This window comes from Rhyacophila brunnea, unplaced genomic scaffold, assembly GCF_057557595.1.
Source record: "Rhyacophila brunnea isolate RB1 unplaced genomic scaffold, BYU_Rbru_1.0 scaffold_4, whole genome shotgun sequence".
NCBI classification, from domain to species: Eukaryota; Metazoa; Arthropoda; class Insecta; order Trichoptera; family Rhyacophilidae; genus Rhyacophila; species Rhyacophila brunnea.
In genome coordinates, this window is record NW_028233068.1 from 8,060,515 (window position 1) to 8,084,166 (window position 23,652).

At 32.3% G+C, this 23,652-nt stretch overlaps 2 protein-coding genes across 13 annotated transcripts in view; both read right to left on the reverse strand.

The window, feature by feature from the left end:
* Positions 1–216: 216 nt before the first annotated feature.
* hts (adducin 1-like protein hts) overlaps positions 217–23,652 on the reverse strand; it is a 110,033-nt gene continuing 86,597 nt past the window's right edge. For 2 of the 12 annotated variants that reach the window (XM_085954220.1, XM_085954219.1), the window contains exons 11-22: positions 23,218–23,344; positions 20,113–20,136; positions 14,205–14,324; positions 13,361–13,486; positions 12,785–12,944; positions 12,334–12,417; positions 12,156–12,227; positions 10,852–10,917; positions 9,447–9,647; positions 2,224–2,291; positions 1,005–1,150; positions 217–355 (exon numbers count right to left, since the gene is read on the reverse strand). In XM_085954220.1, the coding sequence (XP_085810346.1) occupies positions 1,007–1,150; positions 2,224–2,291; positions 9,447–9,647; positions 10,852–10,917; positions 12,156–12,227; positions 12,334–12,417; positions 12,785–12,944; positions 13,361–13,486; positions 14,205–14,324; positions 20,113–20,136; positions 23,218–23,344 (1,192 nt within the window). In that variant the 3' untranslated portion in view covers positions 217–355; positions 1,005–1,006. The remainder of the gene's footprint in view (positions 356–1,004; positions 1,151–2,223; positions 2,292–9,446; positions 9,648–10,851; positions 10,918–12,155; positions 12,228–12,333; positions 12,418–12,784; positions 12,945–13,360; positions 13,487–14,204; positions 14,325–20,112; positions 20,137–23,217; positions 23,345–23,652) is intronic. The other 10 variants (XM_085954222.1, XM_085954221.1, XM_085954224.1 and 7 more) reach the window with 5 other exon arrangements.
* LOC147066794 (uncharacterized) lies at positions 4,401–9,211 on the reverse strand. The gene has a single exon (XM_085954213.1). The coding sequence runs from the start codon at positions 7,747–7,749 to the stop codon at positions 4,531–4,533; it is 3,219 nt and encodes a 1,072-aa protein (XP_085810339.1). The 5' UTR covers positions 7,750–9,211; the 3' UTR covers positions 4,401–4,530.

Below are 23,652 nucleotides of genomic sequence, written 5' to 3' on the forward strand. Positions count from 1 at the left end.
GAAAAATAATTCATGCATAAATAATAACAATAAAAAAATGTGGATTTTCTTAAAACATTGCATAGCATAATATAATAATATAAAACTAAAATTATTTTGCTTCAGGCGACTGTCATATTTCTTATTTAATTTATAAACTGTGATGTAATAAAATTTTAAAATAGTCAAAATCATTAAAACCTAATTAATTTTTAATATACATATATATTATATCATATATATCATATTTTTCATCCACTCTCTTTATCGATTTCCTAGCGTGTAATGATTTTTCTTTTTTTTTCAATTTTAATATTTATTTTATTTATATCTCTTAACAAAAAAGCGAGATGGCAGTGTTGATGGTGGGGTGGATCTGTGGACAAAAAACACAAATATATTAATAATCCAGAAAAAAATTACATAACTATAATATGCCTATATTAAATTTATGTGTGGAGATTTTTAATATTAACGTATGTCTATCTATGACATCATTGCAGAATGCAATTCAAAAAATTATTGATAAGCTCCATGTCATCTGTCCCAAATCTTACAGAGTGACCAGGTCTTTGTTATTTAGTAATAATGCAATCAGAGATAAGTCTCCAACAGATAAATGACCAAACACGTTTCAAACGTTTGGAGCATTCTGACACAATCCTACAGGCATGCGCACATACTAATGTGACTGATAAAAATATTGTATCCGGCAGAATGAACATCTGTAGATATGAATCAAACTACTGTGCCGTTTAATAAATCATACTACATTATAGGGTTTTCAAATAAATAACGACAGAATGCTTTTGTTTAAAAAAACAGACTTTAACAAGTTTTGAGTAGTTTCTTCATACACTATACACGGTGGCCATCACGTTTGGCCAATATTGTATCTCATAGACAATGGCATTCGATCAAAGTTTATGTTAGAATAAAGAAACCGGAAATGTTCTAAATTGAATGGTATTCAATCCAAACAATCTAAATTTATATGTGATTGACAAATAAAAAGAATGACTGACCTCTACGCGTGTTCCGCAACCGGCGCCGGCTGTTGCCTTTTCTTTTCTTTCTTCTTCTTGAGGAAGGAAGGCGTCCTCAACCCCTTCTTCTTCTTCTTGTCCTTCTTGGGCGACTCTTCCAGAGACATGTCCTTGCTTGGTGAGCCCTGCATTGAATATTTTCTTTAAATTACCATTTTCCCTCGTAAACATAGTATATAATACGGGCCTAGACAGAGCGTATACCAGTGGCGGGCGGCCTTAGAGACTTGGAAGACGTACTGATTGATTTTGAAGGCCCTATGATAAACTAAAATAAAACCATACCTAAATTCCAACTACCAACGTACCTAGTAAAAATGGCAATGTATCTCTTCCTTAGTGACAGGGTGACACAATAATATAATATTAGCGGTTTATTTTTTGTGTACAATTACATAATATCTATGTGAGTGGTCATGTCATAGATTTTTGGGACGTCAGTTGCAGGGATTTTATTATGCTTATGAGTATTATTTTACACGCAATCTGTATAATGCATATTTTTAAGAATGTGTGATTGGTTTGAACCGTTTTGATTAAATTTTCGCATGAATCAATTGCAAGAATCAAAAGAAACGCGCCGCTGGTGTATACAGAGTTTATATGTAACAGACTTTTCTGTGAAGAATGTTTGTAAGTAATTCGCCCAATCCATAGGGTCTTTGTACTGAATCAAACACACATTGAATAACAACATGCATTTTTTTGAATCAATGGACTGCTGATTACGTTTTTGGAAATCGTTTGGAGACATAATTAATACACAGCATACACAATGGCAGTCACAGGACAGCCAGTGTTGCCATATTATATTCTACAAAAATAGTGAGTTTTCACGATAAAAAATAATTAACCACAATAAAAGAGCTAACTTTTTTTTTTTTTGATAAATGATAATTGAGAATTTCAACAGTTTTTTAAATTATGAAAATTATACTACAGGTGACTGTTTTACTTGCACATAGAGTACAAAAAAATATTTTTTTATTGGAATTCAAATAATTAATGAATGAAATAGAGTGAAATCTTGCGGCAAACCGGTTGGAAATGGCTGCCCTACTCGACGCAATGTTCCTCTTAATATATTCAGCCATGTGGAATGTAGAGATGGTTGAGAGTTGTAACGGGGGAAGTATTGAATGGAGTCACGTTTCTCAACGGACTGCAATAAAGAAGAAAAAATAAAAAGGTGACTCACTTCTTTGCTGCTATGTGAAAATGTGCTGGCATGTGCATCTGAATGGTCACCGTTCAATGTATTTTCTCCTGAAAAATCGAAAGAATCACAATTATTATTTTATTTCTATATTTTATTATTATTTCACGCAAAATTAAGCTGTCATCATTGTCTTCACAATCCATTGTGGACTACAGCAGTCTTCAGAAAAAGTATTTGAATTATTTTTTAATAGTTAAATGGTTGTTAGCCATTAATAAGATCCATTCTCTGAATAAAAAACAAGTGAATTCATCAGACGCATGATTCGAATCCGTGATCTATTAGTTTTACAAGCGGAGATTCTTCCACTCGGCCAATAATTAATATAGATTGATAAAATGTTCAAGTATAAAGAGTAATTTTTGTGGGAATCGTCAGTAGTAAAGATGTGGGAAAGCTAAAATAATATAATTACAAAATTAGGAGACATACCTTGCGATTTGGTTGTTAGTGTTAAGTGCCTTGACCTGACCCATCTCATAGCTTCATAGTTAAGCATGCAAGACAACATTTATAAATAAAAACAGTACAAAACAAAACCAGAACCATGAATAAAAAAATCTAGCCGATGCCGATTGTTGTACTGAAATGTGCAATTTGAAGAATTGTGCTGTTTTGGTGAAGCATAGTTAATGTCAATATTGTAATAAGAATTATTGAAGTCGATTGATTATTGGCAGTACAGTAAAACACCGTTAATTCGAAGTTGATGAAACTGAAAATTGAAAATAAATTTGAATTACGAAATACAAAATGTACAAAAGTAAAACTTTTTTTTAAAAGTTTTTTTTGGTCCAATTTTGAAACATTGTTTCTGTTTCCGATAAAATTTTCTTTCACATCATTGATGTCAGTGGTGACTATTGTAGTTCATTTATTGAATCAGTGGAAATCGCTATAAATAGATTTTATGAATTTCAGCGAATATTTTGATTTACAGCGAATTTCGAATTAACGGGGTTTTACTGTACGTATTAAAAGGTAAACTCTAGAGAAATCTTCTGTATAGTGAATTTTATCAACATAGAATAGGCTTGCCCAATTTCCAAGTAAGTAGGGTGTAATCTACTTACTATCCAGTATCAAAACGGGCAGTGATCTATCACTTTCCTTAACTGTCATTCTTCAACTAGGACTAACGTATTAAATTGGCCGACGAAGTAGACGTTACAAATTAAAGAACAGAGTCTTTCCCTCACCATCATAAGGATATACTAAATTTCCCATTCATCGTGGCAATAATGAGTATTGGTCTTCTTTGGGCACTCATCCTTTAACTAGTATAACTATTCTCCTAGTGTAAATAGCCTGCTACGTGATGGTAATATGAGGTCACGTGGCGTTAGGTTAGGTTAATGTTTCAAAAAATCATATTACATATGATACACGCTTTTTTGCATTGTCACGACACAATTCATATGGACTCACGGTTTGATAGACAAAAATCTATCCCGCAATCGACGCGTTGGACATGCCTGATGTAGAATATTTATAATATGACAGTGAGTTGTTATGAATGTACATTCTTAGAATGAAATATATTATTGAGAATTTCATTTAAAATAAGTAAAATTAATAAAAGAAAACATGTATGTATGTACAAGGCGAAGTATTGAAAACCAGAAGAACTTTTCTATTTTTTAATAAAAGAAGATGGTTATGAAAATCGAAGAATACAAAATTGTACTATTATATTTGCTGCTATACAAGTTTAAAGTAGCTGTTTTCATTGACAGCTATATAATGCATCTAACTACGAAAGAAAAGTAATTCACATGTTAGAAAAGTTTATTAGCTAAAATAGAATAAAAATATTAACAGTTACGATAAGATGGTTGGTTGATAAGCGATAAACAATAAGAGACAGATGGAATCTGATACGAAAATTAATTTCCTAAACTATGAAAAGAATTGCTAAATACCAATGATATTAAATTCATTATCACTACTGGAGATTAAATCGTACATTCGCAAGCGGTTTGGACATTCATAAAGTTAGCTTCACAATATTGAAATAAAACACTTATGCTGGGCTGGGCCCCCAATTTTTTTTGCACGAAATGTCAAAATAAAACGCGTAAAACCTATGCGAAATTAGCTAAAACATCTATTAGGTACCTCAATACTATATACATGGTTAATTTATGTACCTCATCTAAGGCATTTTATTATGGGAACTCCATATTATGAGCGACCATTTTGAGAGGTAAGTCTAGTTTAAACAATAAATTATACTTTAATACTATTATCTCTTTATATAAATAAAATTTTGCTCTAAATTAATGTTTAATGATTTGTAACATTTAAGTCTACATCACTCGGATCGAAGCTGTCAGACATCCTGTATTTAGACGCGATTTTGTACATCAATGTATCTTCATAAGGGGGCCAGGTAAAAGTTTGACTACTCTCGCAAGTGGAACTATCTTCGCAGTTTGGAGATGTCTCGACAGACGACTGAATTGCGGATTTGTATGTAGAACTTCCACTAGTAAACGAACAATAGCTTGTTTCACTGTTAGAATTCCTCATGACTTGTTGCATACCATCTTTATTTATTGCAGGATTGACGATATTCTGAATCGATGCCTTATCGTTTGATTCTACATCTGCTGCAATACTAACTCGAGGGAGCTTATCATAACATTGTGGTGGTTTTGTAAACTGCGTTATGTTAATTTGACCATCGTTGTTGTTGGAAGCATCATCGTCACCCGATTGTCGTGGCAAAACATCCAGTCTTAAATCGATTTCAACATCTAAATTCTTGTAAACATTCTCATCATTTGTAATAATACTGCTAATACATTCTTCGTTTAGGTCGTCAAAAGACAATTTTTCACAATTCTCTGTAACTATAACAGTTTCATTAAATAAATGATCAACCGACGAATTCAAATTGTATGTTAAGGAAGAATCAAAAGATTCACCGGCAGACACCCGGGATAGAACATCATCGGCAATCTTTTGTTTATCGGAATTCTTCATGTTACTGCCGATAGCTGAATCTGAATTGTCCGAAATTGGCAGTGGAGACTGCCTGTCGAAGGAAGCATCTTTGTCGATGTAATATTTGAAGGCATCATAACTTTTAATGGAATCAATAGTCGACGATCTGGACAAGTTACTATCAAAAGATGCACTGAGTCTCTTCTCTATAGAGGCATTCTCTAGTATCGCGATTATCTCATGGTCATCTTTCGGCATGAAGGTAATTTTATGAGTGTCATCAGTACATTTCGCATTGTTATCTACACTACTGACAATACCGTCAATAATGTTTTTCATAACTTCTTCCATGCAATCCGCCATTGAATCGATAGTTGCATTTAGAAGTTCTTCACACTTTGAAATACTTCCTTCTTCACCATATGTCGATGACACTTCATCGTCAATGATTGCAATATTGTCAATTTTTATTACTTCTTCTTTCGGTAAATCGTCATGCGTAAAAGTATTTTCCAAGACACCGTCTAAGACATTTACACCATGTTCAGTGGTAGAAGTATTTCCTTTGATAGCGACCCAGAAACTCTGTTGAGTTACCGTATTATTAAACTCACTGCATTCCAACGCCACTTTTGCTGGTGGACATTTAGGATCTCTAATAAATCCTGGGTGCTTAGATTTTTGTCGGATGTTATCAATACCTCTTTCAAACAATTTTGGAGACTTCTTTTTCTTTTGTTTTTTGGTGTCATCAATATGTTTTTTGGAATTGTTTTTGTTGTTTTTTTTTCTTGTGTTTTCTTCTCCTACAAGATCAAATGTAAAAAATGTGGCCACTTTCTCGATATCGGCATAACAACGTCGGCCTTTATGATTTGATAGAGGTTTCTTTACAGTAACTTCAGAGGATCCGACGTTCGAACATGCTTTGCTGGGTAAAATATCGAGTTTTATCAAATTATCTTCATCGACAGGTTTAGACTCTTCAGTAATAGGTTCAAGCCGTCTTTTCTTGCAAGAACCACATGGAGATTGCAGATTTGCAACTTTACGTTTTGGAGACAGCTCAGTTTCATAAATCGACATGGACACTGAATAGTTCCTTATGTCTTTAGAAAACAACTCTCTCACTGGACTGATATATTCCATTTCAAACGAATTGTCGGTTTCACTAAAGTCATTGCTGAAATTTAAATACTCTCCGTCTACGCTGACTTCCAATGAAGTATTGTCCGATGAATCGCCATCATTAGGGTTGGTTTCGTCAAAATTGTAATCATCAAAATCATCTAAATCCGAAATGGTACTCTTTTCATCTTCCTTACTACATTCTATTTCTTGGAGTTTACAAACAGAAAGATTACGAAAATTTGATGCAAAATCATTGCTAATAACTTCCGATCGTCTTAAAAATTCCATTTTAGTTATGGTCTTTTCTGAGAGTGTTGGACTACATGGGCTGTCAACACCGAGATGTAACGGAGGTACGGAAGTTTCCAATGTCGGAGCTTTAGAAATGATGCACATATCGGCCACGTTTGCATTGATCGATTCACTTTTGTGAGTGGACTGTGATATAATGTCAGTATTCAAAGATTTAGTACAGCTGATCGAAGAAACTATATCGGACATCGGTGAACAACTCAAAGAACCACAGTATACCTTGAATGGATTATCACGATGAATTTCAAGATTCGACTTCGACCTCAACGGCCGTTTGAATGACTCATTCGAGTATATTCCTGTAGCTGGAATGAATTTAGGCAAATGAAAATGCAAAGGATTCGGGTCGCAAATATATGAATTGAGAAAGCCAGCATGTGATTGTGTTCTGTATTGCAGATTGGTTTTGTATACAACGTTGGTGTAGGACTGAGAAATAGCATTCGATTTTCTCAATAAACTATTTTGCCATCGATTGGATGGATTTTTTGACAATTGGAAACATGGAAACAGACTATGATATGAACCGAGTCTAGTGTCGTCCACGGACGTGTGTGTCGGTAATTCGTAAGGCGAACTGGCAAGTTCTATGTTCGACCTGGTCTTCCCGAAGTCGAGCATCATTTGTGAATCAGAAATAGCGGCTTGCCTTCCAAACCGTAATGAGGAATAATCGTTTCGAGAATCGCAATATTTTTCGGAAAGCTTCGAACCGAGTGGTAAAAAACTCTGATAACATTCGAGCGCCGAAAAAGCCAAGGACTTTTGAAAAACATTGTTGTGATTGACATCTTTTACAGATTCTAAATCACTTATTCTGCAAAACACAGTATTAGCCGACGTGGGCAACTTATTAATGTCTTCATTATCAAGCCTAGAGAACAAATTAACACGACAAGTTCGCAACCGTGCATCAGAATTGACATCTGAACAAGTCTGTGGTTTGTTTTCCTTCTGTAATGATAGACCGATAGTATCTGTTTTAATATCAATTTCCACAGTTTCATGAATCATTGAACGCTTATCAACCTTAGATAGAGTACAAATTTCTTGAACATTATCTACATTTTTGCTTACAGAATCGATACATATATCATTAAGACAAGGGGACATATTATTGTTATTGTAATTAGTACAGTCTTGCTTGGATGATTTTTTACAAGGTTCTTGCGGGTTTAGCGGGTGGTTTTTCACCACCGATAATGCACGGGCATTCGATAAGCAAGCAATATCTTCAGTAGTTTCTGCAAGAGGACGGGAAAGGCATATCAATTAAATAGAAACATACAAGAGACAAAGCACAAAATGAATGACAAGCACATTAATTTATTGGTCATGAAATGTAGATGAAGGAAGAAGAATGTTAAAATGAAAGAAAGATGTTGAAAATAATGAAGATTAATCGTTTAAATGATATACACATGATGGAGTGAATTATGAAATTGTCAAAGAATGATATAAAAAAATGTGTATTCCGGTAGTAAGAATGATTTATATTGGTTTTCTAGTATCTTGACTAATTTCATACCGGTTAGTTCAGGTAATCGAAGTTCCACTACTAACAAATATAATATTTACAATGTATTACTTGTATTCTCTGCCTATTGATACTCATATGTCATAGCTGTTTATGGCAGTACTAAAAAACTCTAGTGAATTATGACTAGAAATAATACACTATTGCCAATAAATAGATTCATTGAAAATTTACCGTAAACGATATATTTTACAGCTGAGATTTTATATCATTTCCAAATGGATAAAAATCCACTGGTGTAAGACAGTTAATTGGCCGTTAACTTGAATTATTCAAAATTATAAAGGATACACCGCACACGATTCGTATTGTTATCAAACAAAGTTGTCAATAAAATCATGGTAATTATTAAATTTCTTCAATTAGAGCGAGCAGAAGTTTTTGTATAACCTTGTGATTCTTTCTGCGTGGTAAAATGATGGTAAATATTTTTAATAACTGTATCATCATGCCTCAGCTAAAATTTATATTTTGTGACAAAAAAAAATCAATTAAGTAGTAATGTTTATTATAATCAGCACATTGGCCGGAATCCGATGAACACAGGTTTAAGTCCCGCCCGTCATCAATATTTTTTCTAATACATAGGTATGTTTCAAAGTCGTTGCGAATTATATATTTCATGACAATATTAGTCCAAATGTATCCGTAAAATACTGGGGGTGTCTTTGTAACTAGCAGTTGAAATACCCAACAGATGAGTCGATCACAACACAGTGTCAGCCGCAACATCACAGGGACATGACATATCTATTTACAAAGCGTTTTTTTTTTTTTATATTAGCAACTTATTTATTTTTAATGTAATTGGACAGCAAGCTTTTGAAGCAGTATAGTTTTATTTGGACATATGGAATTATGCGACACTCTCGATAATTTACAATAAATTTATATTTTAGTCTGAATAGCAATTTAATTTTTAATGCCAAATCAAGTCATAATAATAAATGTTTTATCTGAGTAATTTATATCTGAGTACTATTTGGCAGCAATAAAAACATATAAACTTCCCTTCTACTTGTTTATTATGTATTAAAAAAATACATGGTTCTAACAGAGGTTACTATTATATTAAAAGATTTTTTAAAACCCCTTATGAATCAAATTTTTTTTCGAGACATACGATTCAAATCCACACCCACAGTCTCAAAAACACTACACTGATGTTTGATGACAAAAAAAATCAATATGCATTTTATCAATACCTACATAAAGAGTGTCACATAATAAAACGTATATACATAAACCATTATCCATTTATTGCTAAATTCACCTCGCAGAACGATATGCTGTTCCCTGGGAACAGAGTATGTCCTGACTATAAGAGTGGAGTCTGAATAGACACCCTGGGCAGGCACGGACGCTTCAGATAGGCGCAGCTGACCGATATCATTGCCAAAGTCTTTGATCGTCGACGTAAACACGTCCTCGTCTTCGTAAGGAGACTGATTCTCATCGGCCGAGTAACGGTTTTCTGAACGAAGGACAATAATAGAAACTAAATGATGTAGCAGATTGTCATTGGTTGATGCGAGCCCGAGAATAAACATGTAATCGCATTAAATTAAATAAATTACCCTTGGTTTATAAAATCTGACTTGACAGTTTTAAGAGTTTTATGTTTAGTTGCTATGGAAAGATCTAAACAACAAAAAAAAGTATGTGGCTATAGAATTCATAGCTTTTTTAATCAAACCAAATTTTATTCCAGCCCTATACAAGTTATGCTGCTTTTTTGTTATACAACTGATCATTATGTTTTGAGTAGAAACATGCAGGTACTATTTTAAATTATATAAAAAAAAGATTACAGTGAAATGATGTTTTTCAAAAAGTAAACAAAAAGGTTTAAGAGAGATATGTATTATGTTTTCCTAAAAAAAGGTGTGAATAATTGAATGTGTGAGACAGATAGTGAAGGAAGAAGAGTAAGTAAATCATGCATAAACCAATCAAATTTATAATGTGCTCACATTGGTGGTTCTGTTATGTTACTAAAATTCTGAGACAGATTGCGATATATACAAGGGATGCATCATAGATGTTTAACAAAACTTATACAAAGAGCAACTTCCTTTGACTGAACAGTTGTAAATTGTCAACTCCATAGTCTTTTTATTACTGTATGAAGACAATTTTTACTATAACACATACCTTGTACAAAGAATACAGTCAACCTCCACCTATTTTAGTGGTAAGAGTAATTTGAACACCAACAAACATATGGCACACTATAAAAACCATCACAAAGAAGGTTAAAAATTGATTCATTCTAATTTATTTTTCGGTTTAATAGTAGCGGTATGATATGTTGGTATTCAATATAATAATTTTTAAATCTCATAAATAAAACCATCACAGAAAGTTGTCGAAACTAAGTGTTTCTAGCGACAAAAAACCTTAAAATCGCATTAGTTTTGTTGAAGAAAAAAAATATATTAAGTAAATTGTATTGCCATAACGATGTGAATACTAATGCAATTTACTAATAAAGTCTGATACATCAAATAGATACACTGCACTCCTTCAATTCAATTCAAATTATCTAAATATGTAAGTCACATTTGTGTATTGTCATCGGTATGGTCAAATGTTATTAAACTGAAGTTAGCAATTACACAATTATTTTGAAAAATGTTCGAAACAAATTGAATTGTGAACCGTAAACGCGACCTTACCTTTGAATGAATTATTCGCTGCCGCTGCGTGTCTCTCCACTGTCAAAAAGTCTGTACTGTAAGATGCTACACGGCCATAAACAAATAAAAATAAAATACATGACAGTGCAAAATAAAACAAATCATAATGCAAACAATTAAAAATAATTAATCCTAAAAAAGCCATAACTGAAGGTGTAAGTTTATTCTCATCTCAATGATTAAAGCCTTAGCCTCCCACAAAGCTACAATATACGTGCATTATAATATTTTACTTAGAAACCTGAACATGTGGTGTGATCATATTATTACTTCTATAAAGTGAAATTAATGGTACAGTAACACTGTTAAGCCTTACATGTAGTAAGGCACTAACACGCTGCCAGCCTATGGCTTATGAGAAAAACGAGCACCGAAATTATGTAAGTATAACCGCAACAGCTGACTTTAGATTTAAAAGGGTCCCGTAATCACGATCAGAATTTAACATCATGAAAAATTAACTTGGTTTCACACTTTGAATGATTAAATTCACATTTCAGTTTATGGTATGTAGCGCTACTGAGAAGTGCTAAGTGAGCCACTATTATTAAATTTTTAACGATGACTCATTTCTAAAGGATCAATATATGCAACGAAATTGGGTAAAAATATTATGATACATAATTTGCTCTGTTATGAATATTTTTGTCAATGTTTTAAATCATTATCGGGTAAATAGATTTATTCACAAATGCCTGATAAATCGAGAATCAACTGTCTAGTCATCTTTTTCTTGCTTTACTTTCTCAGATGGCAGTGGGAAGCAAGGCAAGGCTCAACTCAGTTATTGTTTGTTAATAGGGATTCTTTGGTTACATAAAAACGGTGTAATAAAAAGTCTACCAAACTGTGACGATGATATTATGTGGTCGAACGAGTGGTTCAATATTTAAATTTGATATTATAATGTGATGTGAAATGGTTTTCAAAATAAATGTGGGAATTGAACACGTTGCCGTCTTATAAAAAAAAACATGTGTGTTATTACTGGACAGCGAAAGAAACTGGTATGGTTTTATGTGAAAATAATATGTCTTTTGACGGTTTCTACACGGAAGTATGGCAAAGCCTAGAATTGCTGATGAACGAAAAGACATTCAATGTTTTAAAAAGACAGTGGAACTGCTTTCTGGTAACATGAGCACAAAATAAAATACATGCATGAAAACAGTCCTATCAAAATGCTAAGTCTAATAATAACATCAAGGTGCCACTGCGAAAGTAAAAAAAAATAATAATTTAGCTATGTGAAGGAAACATCATCTGTAGATGTAGGTACTCACCGTCACTTAAGACCACTTCGGGCTGGCTGGGTCGTGGAGCTTGTTTCGTTTCTATTCTGAGCACTCTCGCTTCTGTAAATGAAAACAATTTAATATGAAAAAAATTAATTCAGAATATGTTACAAGCTGTAAAGTTATTGATATAAGAAAATAACCAAAGATGGAATTGAATTCTTACCTGTACGTGATTCATCTTCGGCTTCGGAAGGCGACATAATTTGTGCACCGCTCAAAGCTTCTGATTCTGAATAATCGGTATCGTCTGGAAGTAAAACAATACAGTAAATTAATACCATCCGGGTGATGAACAAAATAAATGTTGCCATGTTAATATCAGCACATAAGGATTTATCATACATATTAGCGTATTTTTAATAGGATGTCACAAAATTTCAGACTCATGAAAGAAATAACATTTATAATTTTCTTCTCTTAAGTTGGAGCTTATGGACACCACGCGGCGCCTCCAAGTATCCCTGTAACTATTTATTTTAATTACATGGTACAGCCTCTTTCCAATATGAAGACAGTTAACACCATTAAAAACATAATCTTCAAAAAAGTGCAGATACATTATTTGAAATTGAAATAAATTAATGTAATCGTGAGTGACTATAACATGAACCTACATTCTCCGCGTGCCTTCCGCTCCACAGTCCTCTTGTATTCGTTAATGTCATCGTCTGTGACAGCGTCAAATGGATTCCGGGCGTACGGTGCCTTGTATACTGTCGCATTGTTTTGATGTCCGCGCTGGATTATTCCCTTTGATGCGGCTCCCATTAAAACCTTTTGCGAAAAGAATAATGTTAAAATTTTGTGAGATAGTAAAATGACAGGGAACTGACTGAGGACAGAAGTTTATTTTTAACATTTCAATAACATCTAGTTTAGGACCATTCCCTCTGGGCTACATAGAAGAATCAAATTTAAATTATGCGTTATTTAGGGGCAAGATTGTAAGGTGGCGGCCACAGAACTGATTAATAAATATAAATGGCATCGCGATCGACCTAAGGGATTGAGCAGGTGTCCAACATTAATTTTCTCGTAAAAATAAACAAATATCTGTTAATACAACCTCCACTTTATGGAGGCCCATAATATATTCTTAGAATCAGACATGGTAAAAATTATAGACCTAAAGTATTACTCAAATTAAATTTGATGCATTGTGTATATGAAGAGTTGAAGAATAGACTCACAACATGGTCCCCTGTGTGTGTGGCTCCGGCGTCTTGCATTTTGTTGGCTTCGTCCCACGTTACTCCTTCCAGAATGTGAGACTGTGGTCCTGCGCTGATCTTGTCTGCTCGTCTGTAGTCTTTGATCTGGTGTCCAATTCACATTAATTAATATTAACAAAAAGTGACATTACTAACATCAATCACTATTATGTGAGGATGTTATAAATTATGTGGCACATTTGCTTAACTCGTAGTAGTACTATAAAATTCTGTCTTGTAATGAATTTTATGTTTATCTTTGATGGAGTGTCACGGTAATTAAATAAATAAATTTTTCTTTCATTTGTAATTTTAAAGTTTAGCCATGACTGGTTTTGACCACAAATAAGGGATTTTTGCGACATTAACAAAATTTGTGTCATTTATTTAAATTGTCTTGACGTACGATGTATTTATTTGATCTAAGGTATCTCCAATTATATCCATATTTCGCCTGAATTATTAGCTCTACTTTTTTGAAACTCTTAAAAAACATACTTCAACCTATAACCATTGCAATCTGGGCGCTGTGCTTTGCCGAAAAAGATATCAATTCCATCACTAATCACATAGAAAATTCCAAACAAAAATGTGATTTCCAATTATGTTAATATTGGTGATCGTCTTTTATAATTTTAAATCAAAAGTAAGTAACTAATGTCGATTCATGGAAGGCTTGGTTACTATAAAAATTTTAAACTATGTTCATAAATCTTGTGGATCATTTATTTAAACAAAAAATAGTTTGATTCAGGAATTAATGACGTTGAGTTATACCTCGAGTTTCTACTGTATTAAGTAAACAAAAGTGACCGAGTCTCACCTGTTGTTGCAGTTGCTTGAACTCCTTAGGGTTGGTATTCTTGGGCACGAACATGAGAGCGCCATCGATCCTGACGGGCGTGCCCGTGGTGTGACCAGGAGACCCGTCGCCCGACACCCACTGCCACAACATACAAATACCAGTTATCGTCCGCTCAATACATTCACTACTACATTCCATAATATTAGCTAATTACAATTACTGCCGTGGCAAGTACAATGGGGTTAGACTAAACTGCCAATAATCTATTTTTATGGATTGAATGGGTGGAAAACAAGAGTGAAACAGATAATTTACTTATAAAATTTAACCAGCTTGAGACCTGATAAAATATTCACTTCTAAATATGACTCATAGGTTCAAGTCTCATGTGTGTCAAGAAGTCAATTGGTTTGGCGAATGGCTAACAACCATTTGTCATTATAAGTGTGTTATTATAGCCACCACTCTGTGTAGGCCCCATTTGCTCTTCGTAAGAGTGAAAATGGTAATTCACCAATGTCTTAAAACTCACTTCATGCCATAGAGCCATGCTGCCGGCAATAGTTTATTAATTAAAAGAATGGAGACTGCATATAATAATGTTTAAAATTGTGTCTATAAATGAGCTGAAGATTCACGTTCTAATTTTTTTTTAATTTAGAGGGTTTTTACATTACATATCGACAATATAAGTGACGAAGAAATGAAGAGAAACTAAGTAAAAACCAAGGCTTATTTTGAATTAATCACGTACCATGGATGCTTAAAATCAATTTTTTCATTGTAATACCTAGAAGTTACCCCTTTGAACTTAATAAGGCAAGAAATTATGAATATAGTGGACATATATTTTGATCGGAGTCTTTAAGTCTAAAGGAAAAAATAAAAGAAATAATATTTATTACTTATGTCAACGAGTAATGTGGTATCATAGAACACAGCGATTCAATCAAAGCTGACATGTGATTGGGAACAAATAGTGCACTGGTAAATATTTATTTTACAGAGCATTCATTGACAGGGAAGTTAAAATAAATTTGAAAAGCACGCTCATGTGTCATACAGAATAACAGAGCAGTCTTCTGAGTGAAGAGGGTCAATGCATGTAATTAAATGACTGTCAGTGATGCTAGACAATAAACAGAAGTCTACTTAATTCAGTTATCATTATAATTTGATAAAATGACATAGAAAACAGACAGAGTGGCTGAATTTGATTGTATATAACAAATTAAATATGTTGGTATAAAACATGGAATGAAGTACATTAAATAATATGGTGAAATGTTTAAAGCCTGGACGATAACAATGATTTATTATTATATACATCAATTCGCAACAATAGTTATTATAAGATATTTGTCAATTTGTTTAATTTACAATTGTCAAAATCACGATAATGGAAGTAACTGTGCCAGGAAACACGCTTCTATAGCTGATATGACAATATTGCGATTAAAATAAAAAGCTTTATAAAGAAAATTTCCATTTTTAAATAAATTATAGTCTGTTATACATTAATTGCAAGGCCAGAGTGGCAGATGTACCAGTTTTTGTTAGTGTGAAATGAAAAAAAATGTTATAAATGAATGGCAAAGAAATAAAATGCGGTTAATGTCAAATTATATCATGCAGACAAACAAAGATTGTGAGGAAAGGAAATAATGCTGGAAAATAAAATTATATCATAATGAATACATTTAAAAAAAAAAGCAGAAATATAGTTTCAATGATGCATTGGAGTTAAGACACTAATCAAATAGGTTTTGAAGGAGGAATAAGAAATTCATTTATTCTTAAAATAGATGTAGAGTTGACTATTCTATAGCTAACACATACATATCCACGATTCAATCATACACAATATTTCTGTTGATAACTGGTATTTGTATTGAGTGGTTGACATCTTTCTTATACTTAATAAATCATCAGAAAAGTGATTTTTCTGACATTGAGGTCCATTACTATGTTTTAAGCAAACCAGGTGAATGTCACAGGTTCAATATTTTATCACATAGGCTGTTAATATACCAATTAACATTAAGTATGCAATATGCATACCGATCCCGTTATGACGATTATATTATAAATTGTAATGACATTATTTTTCTTTTTAATATCTACCTGGAAATTTTAAAATATAGTTATTTTATGGATGCCAGATCATTTTGAGCACATAATATTGTGTTAGAGACAGCTTTACATGAACTATCTATAAATTCATGTCTCCGTTATATTTGGGGAAAATGGATTTGTGGAACAGTTAGGAATGATGGATTTTTTTTGTTTGAATGTCTGTATAGTGTTTAGTATTTAATTGTATTTTAGGCAACACCAGTGTAATTTTTTGTGAAATTTATCAACGTCTACACAGTATTTTTTTTATAAAAAAAAACAACCCCCACACCATTAGAAGCTAAAAAAATATATTAATAAAATGTATGCACATTCATTTCACTCAGTTATCCAGAAAATACCTAACTAAATTAATAAAAAATCATCATGTTTATTGGGCCCTATAACCTGGTATGAATTTAGGCTGCATTCCTAGTTTTTTTAATGAGAAACTGTTGCAAGTCATTTCATCCTCGCTCTGGATCAAAGCACATATAGAAAAAATAATATGAATGTATTTGTCACGACACGAGATTTGCGCTCGGGACCTACGGCTCAAGAAGCACACTCTGCTAGTAGTCCACAGCAGGCGCATAGAAAACATTTTTTAACACACAGGCAAGTAGTGAACCGTTTCTGAAGCTGTAGGTTCAATTCTTATATATGGCAAAAATCATGTTGTTTTTTTCGATGTGTTTGACCCAGATGGGTTGAGCGAATGGCTGACTTACACATGCTTGTAAAAAAAACATGTCAGTCTATACTCTGTTGAGGCAATTTAAATTAATTTGTTTTTCATTCCCAACAGGATTTTTTTGATTTAATGTCTAATATAATATAACTATTCTGATGTATTAATGACATAGTTTAAGTTCAATTATCAGATGTAAAAACACCCACTTTTCCTGATGACGTCAAATGCCTAAAATTGTTGTCATAGCCTAAATATAAACCAGATGGTATTGCAAAGTATTTAAATACAGATGCGTTAATAATATAATCAATCAAATGAACGTCAGGTTTTTCTACAGTTTTAGTTTATGCAATAGGTAATAATAGAAACAGAAATTGATTAACAATGAATAAATAAAAAATGATATTATGCAAGACTGATGTTAGGATGAAGATGATCAATTTATCTGAAATAATTGTTAGTAAGAAAACAATAGAACTAGGTATATGTGATAGTATTCCCAGTAATTGAAATATGCATAACATCCCCACCTAGAAAATAAAAGCTTACTTCAGCATATATTGACATTTTTAAAATCATCGCCAGAGTAAATGTTTGTGTAATCTATAGCTGCATTTGAGGTGAGGAAGATTGAATGAATACAACCGCACCGGTAATAAAGTTGAGAAATTAAATACATACAAATTCTATACAACTTGTTCTCAAAATTTTGTCCGATTCTCAAATGATCATTTCGAGAAAAATAGGCCGAAAAATTCAAATTATATACGTCGCTTTGAAAATAATAACATCTTATATACCATATTCATGGAATATGTAATCCAATTTTAGGAATAAAATGCTTATCCTGTACTGCTTAACACATACATTTTATATATGTGGTGATGTGAAAACTGCTCAAACTAAGTTGTTAATTATATGAGGAGATCACTTTCAAAATAGGTAACCTCCATTTATACTATTTTTTATATAATTCATGATTCTTCTAGTACTAGTACTTTTCCATCATATGTATACAGTAAAACCTCGTTAATAAGAACACGGATAATTCAAAATTTTCGCAAAAAAAAAAGTTCCTTGAACATTATTTTCATATAAAACCATACCTTTAATTTGAATTTCGTAATTCGAAATGATTTCAGAGTCCTGGCATACAAAAATATTCAATAAATCGTAATAAAGTACATTATTTCATGAGTCAGTCATTGAAAATTGTGACACATCATAAATTACTTATTTTAAGAAGGTAATATAAGTAATCCAGACATTTTATGACCCATTAACACACACGGAATCGGAAATTTCATAGGCACATCAATGATCGTAAACTAAATTCATGAAAATAATAAAAAAAAAAATATTTTTTCCCCCATACATTTCATATTTCGTAATTCGATTTTTTTTTCAATTTACGGTCCCATGGAATTCGTATTAACGAGGTTTTACTGTATTCATAAAACATCAAATCCAGCTTGTTTCCAAGTTAAATAGAATTAAACCGGAGGTTGATTGCAAAGATGTTTATATTCATCAGCCTCCAATATTTATATTTTACAACTAACTTTAAAACGTGTTTTTTTTTTAAATATATAATAATACTATCGACTGAGGGTGCTTGATGGAATTTTTTGAATGTGATTTTTTTTTATTCATTTTAATGACGATAAAGACATTTTATTTTGCTATTCGCTTTATCTAATTGTTTGCTAATTATTTAATAATAATTAGCAGCTTTATAATATGAAACTCTGTACTCTTTTGGTCCTTGACATCGCATTTATTCTATTTCAGTAAACTCCTTCAATGTGAATCACTTATCTGTATAAATTCTGAATTTAATTGACATAGCTGAGGATGTTATGCGATTGAGAGGTTATCAAATGCAGAAGAAGTATATATGTGTTATTTAATACAATATGTATGAATAATAAAAGAGATAAGATTGAATGAAAAAAATACAACAGATACACCACCGTGCCCCTTTTGAAGAACCTTGAACCAATTTGCCAGATACATTTTGTTACTGAAAACGCCTGTATGAATACATTACACATTCACAAGAATAACAAAGCTTATACTATCACCGGAGGGAGGGACTTATATTAAATTAAAATTCTAATAGATGAAGAGTATTGTATTGTTTTATAGAAATCAGTTTTAACAACCTGGGTTTCGCCTATAGTACATACAAATAAAATTAACAAGGATGAAAATTATTTACTGTTTTTTTTACTTATTAAATTCGTTCTACAATCGTGGATCTTCGCCGCCTTCCAAAAGAGGTTTCAGAATTGTTTTTACAAGAAACGTACGTTGATTACTTGCTCAATTGTTAGGTTGTGGATTAAACAGGTAGATTGAAAAACACATGACCTACATATTCAGAAGCGGACACTAAGAGGCCATCCATAGACTGAAACCGTATGTGGTTTAGAACCGTGCACCATACTAAACTTATGATTTCTGTTCATGGAAATATATTTTTACAAAGTATATTTATAAGCATCTGATCGTATCCGTTTATACCATACACTTACCAACTTAGTGAAAATATATAGTTTATTATGGCAAACGGTTTTAGTCTATGGATGGCCTCTAATTATTGTCCATTACAAGCAAGTAACATTAGATAGGAAAAATGAACATACTATAAATTTTAATTTCATTTTACAATAGACTCTGTCAGTTGTTATTATCTATATACTTTAAGTATGCACATACAGAGTTTGAAGATGTCGAAAGACGAAATCCGGATGGCTAAAACCAATTCCTTCGGAGAAATACAAAGCTTTTATCAATTAAAACAAAGTATATTTAAATGTGGAGTGTTTGATGATATGACATACACGTATAATGTCACAGATAAATATTTGCATTTGTATCTTCATAACAATTCAACCTATTTGTGACGATCACCACTGATTTGTGGTTGTTTCTCGTCAATATTTAAATACAATAGAAATGGAAGCGTCCATAAAATTAAATGTGATCGGTAAGCAAGGTAAAATGTGAATAGAAAAAAATTGTACAAAGCGTTCTTAGAACGAAAATGCATTTGGCAAAGAGAGAAATAAAAAAATAGAAAATAAATTGGTATGGGATAATTTCTTTTATTACCTCTTCTGCATTCGAATCCACCCACTGAAAAATTAAAAATTGTTAGAAATTTAGTGCGGAAAAATAGAACACAAAACACAAAAAAAAAAATTAAACACAAAACACGAATGAGTGATGGAAAAGAGCATATTATATAATTAGTCAAAATTATTGTAGCAATTTGAATGAAGTATCGTGGTCACCGCAATTCCATACACACTATATTATTGTCAAAATAATCCTAAAATTTGCTATCCTGATATGTATTATTTATAATTTGTTTTCGTTTACTACACCTACAACCTGCAAAGAGAAAATTACACTTTCATCCATTTTCTTGCTTCCTTCAAAAAAAAAGTAACATTTTAAAAATATGTACTACTACAAAAAATGTAAAATTACAGTGTAGGGCTAGTTTCCGACATGAAAACTTATGTGAGTTAGTGATTATATTCTGGTGTTGCTGAAATGCGAGTGTTAGGAAAATGTTCAGAATCGGGCCAAAGAAATACACTGCAGCATTTTAATTAAAGCGTATAATATTTCAATTTGCCAATGATAATAAATTCTGAAACATAATATTGTTTTAAATATAATATTCTCTATTCAATATGGATTATAAAACATAAGGGTTCACTATCATAACAGTATATAATAATATAATAAAAAAATAACTATATTAAATTTACAACCGAATGCGTTTTGGAACGACGCCACAAAATTACGATACTAGCGTCAGGTTAAGGTAATTGAATAACGGACGCCATGATAGCCATCACATACTGTAAATATGTTAAACTATTAAAAAAAAAAATGTATTATAATTTCTTATTTCATAAAAAGCGCGGTTTATTCTTTTACCCATAAAAATAGCCTCAAATAACTTGCATGACAAACGCTACTGAAAAAAAATATCTTGCAAATGCTAAATGCATCAAGTATCACCAACCTAAAGAGGGAACATTGAATTTATTCTGTAAAAATGAGCACTAACCACATTTCGATAGATATTTATTTAAAAACACGCACAACAATAAAAAAAAAATGACTTTGTATCAGAATAGTCTGAAGATTATTAAAATATTTTAACAAGTTGTAATTTTGATGGAAATATACAATATGTCATTTTAAATGGGAGGAATCCATACTAGATCTATTAATTGGTCACTACAAAAAAGATATGGAATGTTATAAACACTCAAATAACCGTAAAGTAAAAATAAAATGCACCATGGAATAGAGCATTTATCTTGGACATATATTTTGGAATGCATTCTTTTTCTGTATCAAAATCTGAATTGTGTCAAAAAAGTAACCAACGAAATGATTGAACTTACATTCGATGAATAACATAGTAGAGGAATAAAAAAAAACTAGCAGAACAAATCATAAAGTCAGATAATATTACGGAGCTATAAGACAATTACCAAAACAGGTACTAACTAGTCAGATAAAAATAAATATATTAAAAAAACTGATTTAAAATTCAGAACTAACGGTATGTATCAATATTCCAATTAACTAATTTGGATAATTATTGGAAATGTTTGACGTAGGACAGATTTTGGGATAACTAGGTACGATTAAGTTGTAATATACTTTGTACGAAACGACAATGTCGGATACAACATGAATAGGAATGTCATCCGCCCAATCATCACAATGAACGAATATAGTATTATCTGTTATGTATTACTAATTTGTATTAAGTCAAAATGGCGGTTTATGGAATGTCAGCGTGGCATAAATGTTTTGATTGAAAACATTCAATAACTAAAGTGGACGTCTACCATCAAGAGTATCTATTGGAATATATATATTAGTTAATTATATTATTGTACGATATGGCGCTATAATGCTTAGTTACATCATTCTTAATAACAAACAATCTATAATGAGTATGGCTAATTATATTTTATATGTAACTAGAATGCCAAAAAAGTCAAAATATATTAACTTACGAGTCAGCGGGTTAAATGTTTTGGAGAAAACTAAATGTATCAACTGAAGCCAAACTGTATCTCCCGTGGTGGAAATACATGGCACCGAATGACAAAGAATTGTGAAGAAGACAGAAGACCAATATCCCTTCATAAGCGTGCCATATCCATGTTATCAGCTATCACCGTAAGCAGAAATTGAATTAAAAAAACACCTAAGACTTATCTCAAAGTAATTGAGCAGTAACACAGTGATCACAAAAACAATGGATAGCAGAAGTCAGCTGTTTGAATCATGAAAGATTTAAAAATTATTACTTTTATGTATCATTTGAAAAATTATGTGATGTGTGTAATGCACAGAAAGAAGCAAAAGTTAAAACTGAGCCCCATTTCTGTTAAGATTTAATTTTAATGATGTTTACAGTAGAACCTCGTTTAACTGGACTAATCGGGAATGAAGATGGTCCGGATAATGCCTGATAATCGAAAAATCGTATTTACTTTGCCATGCCTTTTCTGATACATACATATTATATACTTATACAGACATCTGTAAAAAAAGATCTCTAGAAAAATCTAGTCATCCAGATGTACCGAAAAATTAGAAATCATTCGAAAGATAGATAGACATAAAGACCACTGAATTGACGAGACAGTAATGATTCTAGCACTACACGCAGGGCCAAGAGAAATTCAGCCAGCAGTGAATTGATCGAGGCTGATATTGATACAAAACTGATAAACATAATATCAGTATAATCGAGGTTCTACCGGTTTATAATAAAATCATAGTTACGGTAAAGACAATAATTTTTTCATTGTTTTAATAGCTTGCCTGTTTATCGTGTAGTCACTGATTCAAAGTTACACACATATCTGTATAAGTAGACAACCGAACATTGCTGCATCGTGTACTGAGGTGTTTAATATCAAGTTTGGCAGCGAGAGAAGGCAGCATGGTTAAGATAATAATGCCTACAAGTACAACAACTAGCTCTAACCGTTACGGATTCGGACAGAACAGTTTCGGCTCCGAAAGTATAGTAAACTGAGTGATGAACGATATGAGCCATTTGTATGTAAGAGTAATGTTAGTGTAAAGTTAGCCTCTGATAAGTTTGAAACCGACACGACATAGCGGAGAAGATGTCATTTACTCGGCTTCGATCTTGATATATTCTACCTTGGTGATCTTTTTAGGGTCGGCGGTTCCCGTCTCCAGGACTTCCACTTTCTGGTACACATTGGGCGAATTCAGCCAGCGAGTTCGGTCACCTGCTTTGCGACCGCCTTCCATCTTCTTCCAGAGACTATAACAAAAATTAAACCAAGTTATAAGTCATATATATTTGCACTTCGTGAAATAAATGTTATAATGAAAATATTATAGTCGTGCTTCATCTTCTAGGGAAGTGTTCATTATCTGGTGAGTCGCCAAAATAATATTTTGGAATGCAGCGGATCCCAAAGAAAATATATCTCACAAAAGAGAAAGGATTATGCCTCAAAATATGGACAAGTTTTGTTGCTTGGAAGTATGAATTCAATGTTGCATTTTCTTGATTCCTTTCGGTATTTCAGGAAGGCGAGACAGAAACATTCTACAGAAAATTGATGA

Excerpts from the sequence above, each read along its gene's own strand:
- LOC147066794 (XM_085954213.1), bottom strand. The coding sequence starts at position 7,749 with ATGTCCCCTTGTCTTAATGATATATGTATCGATTCTGTAAGCAAAAAT.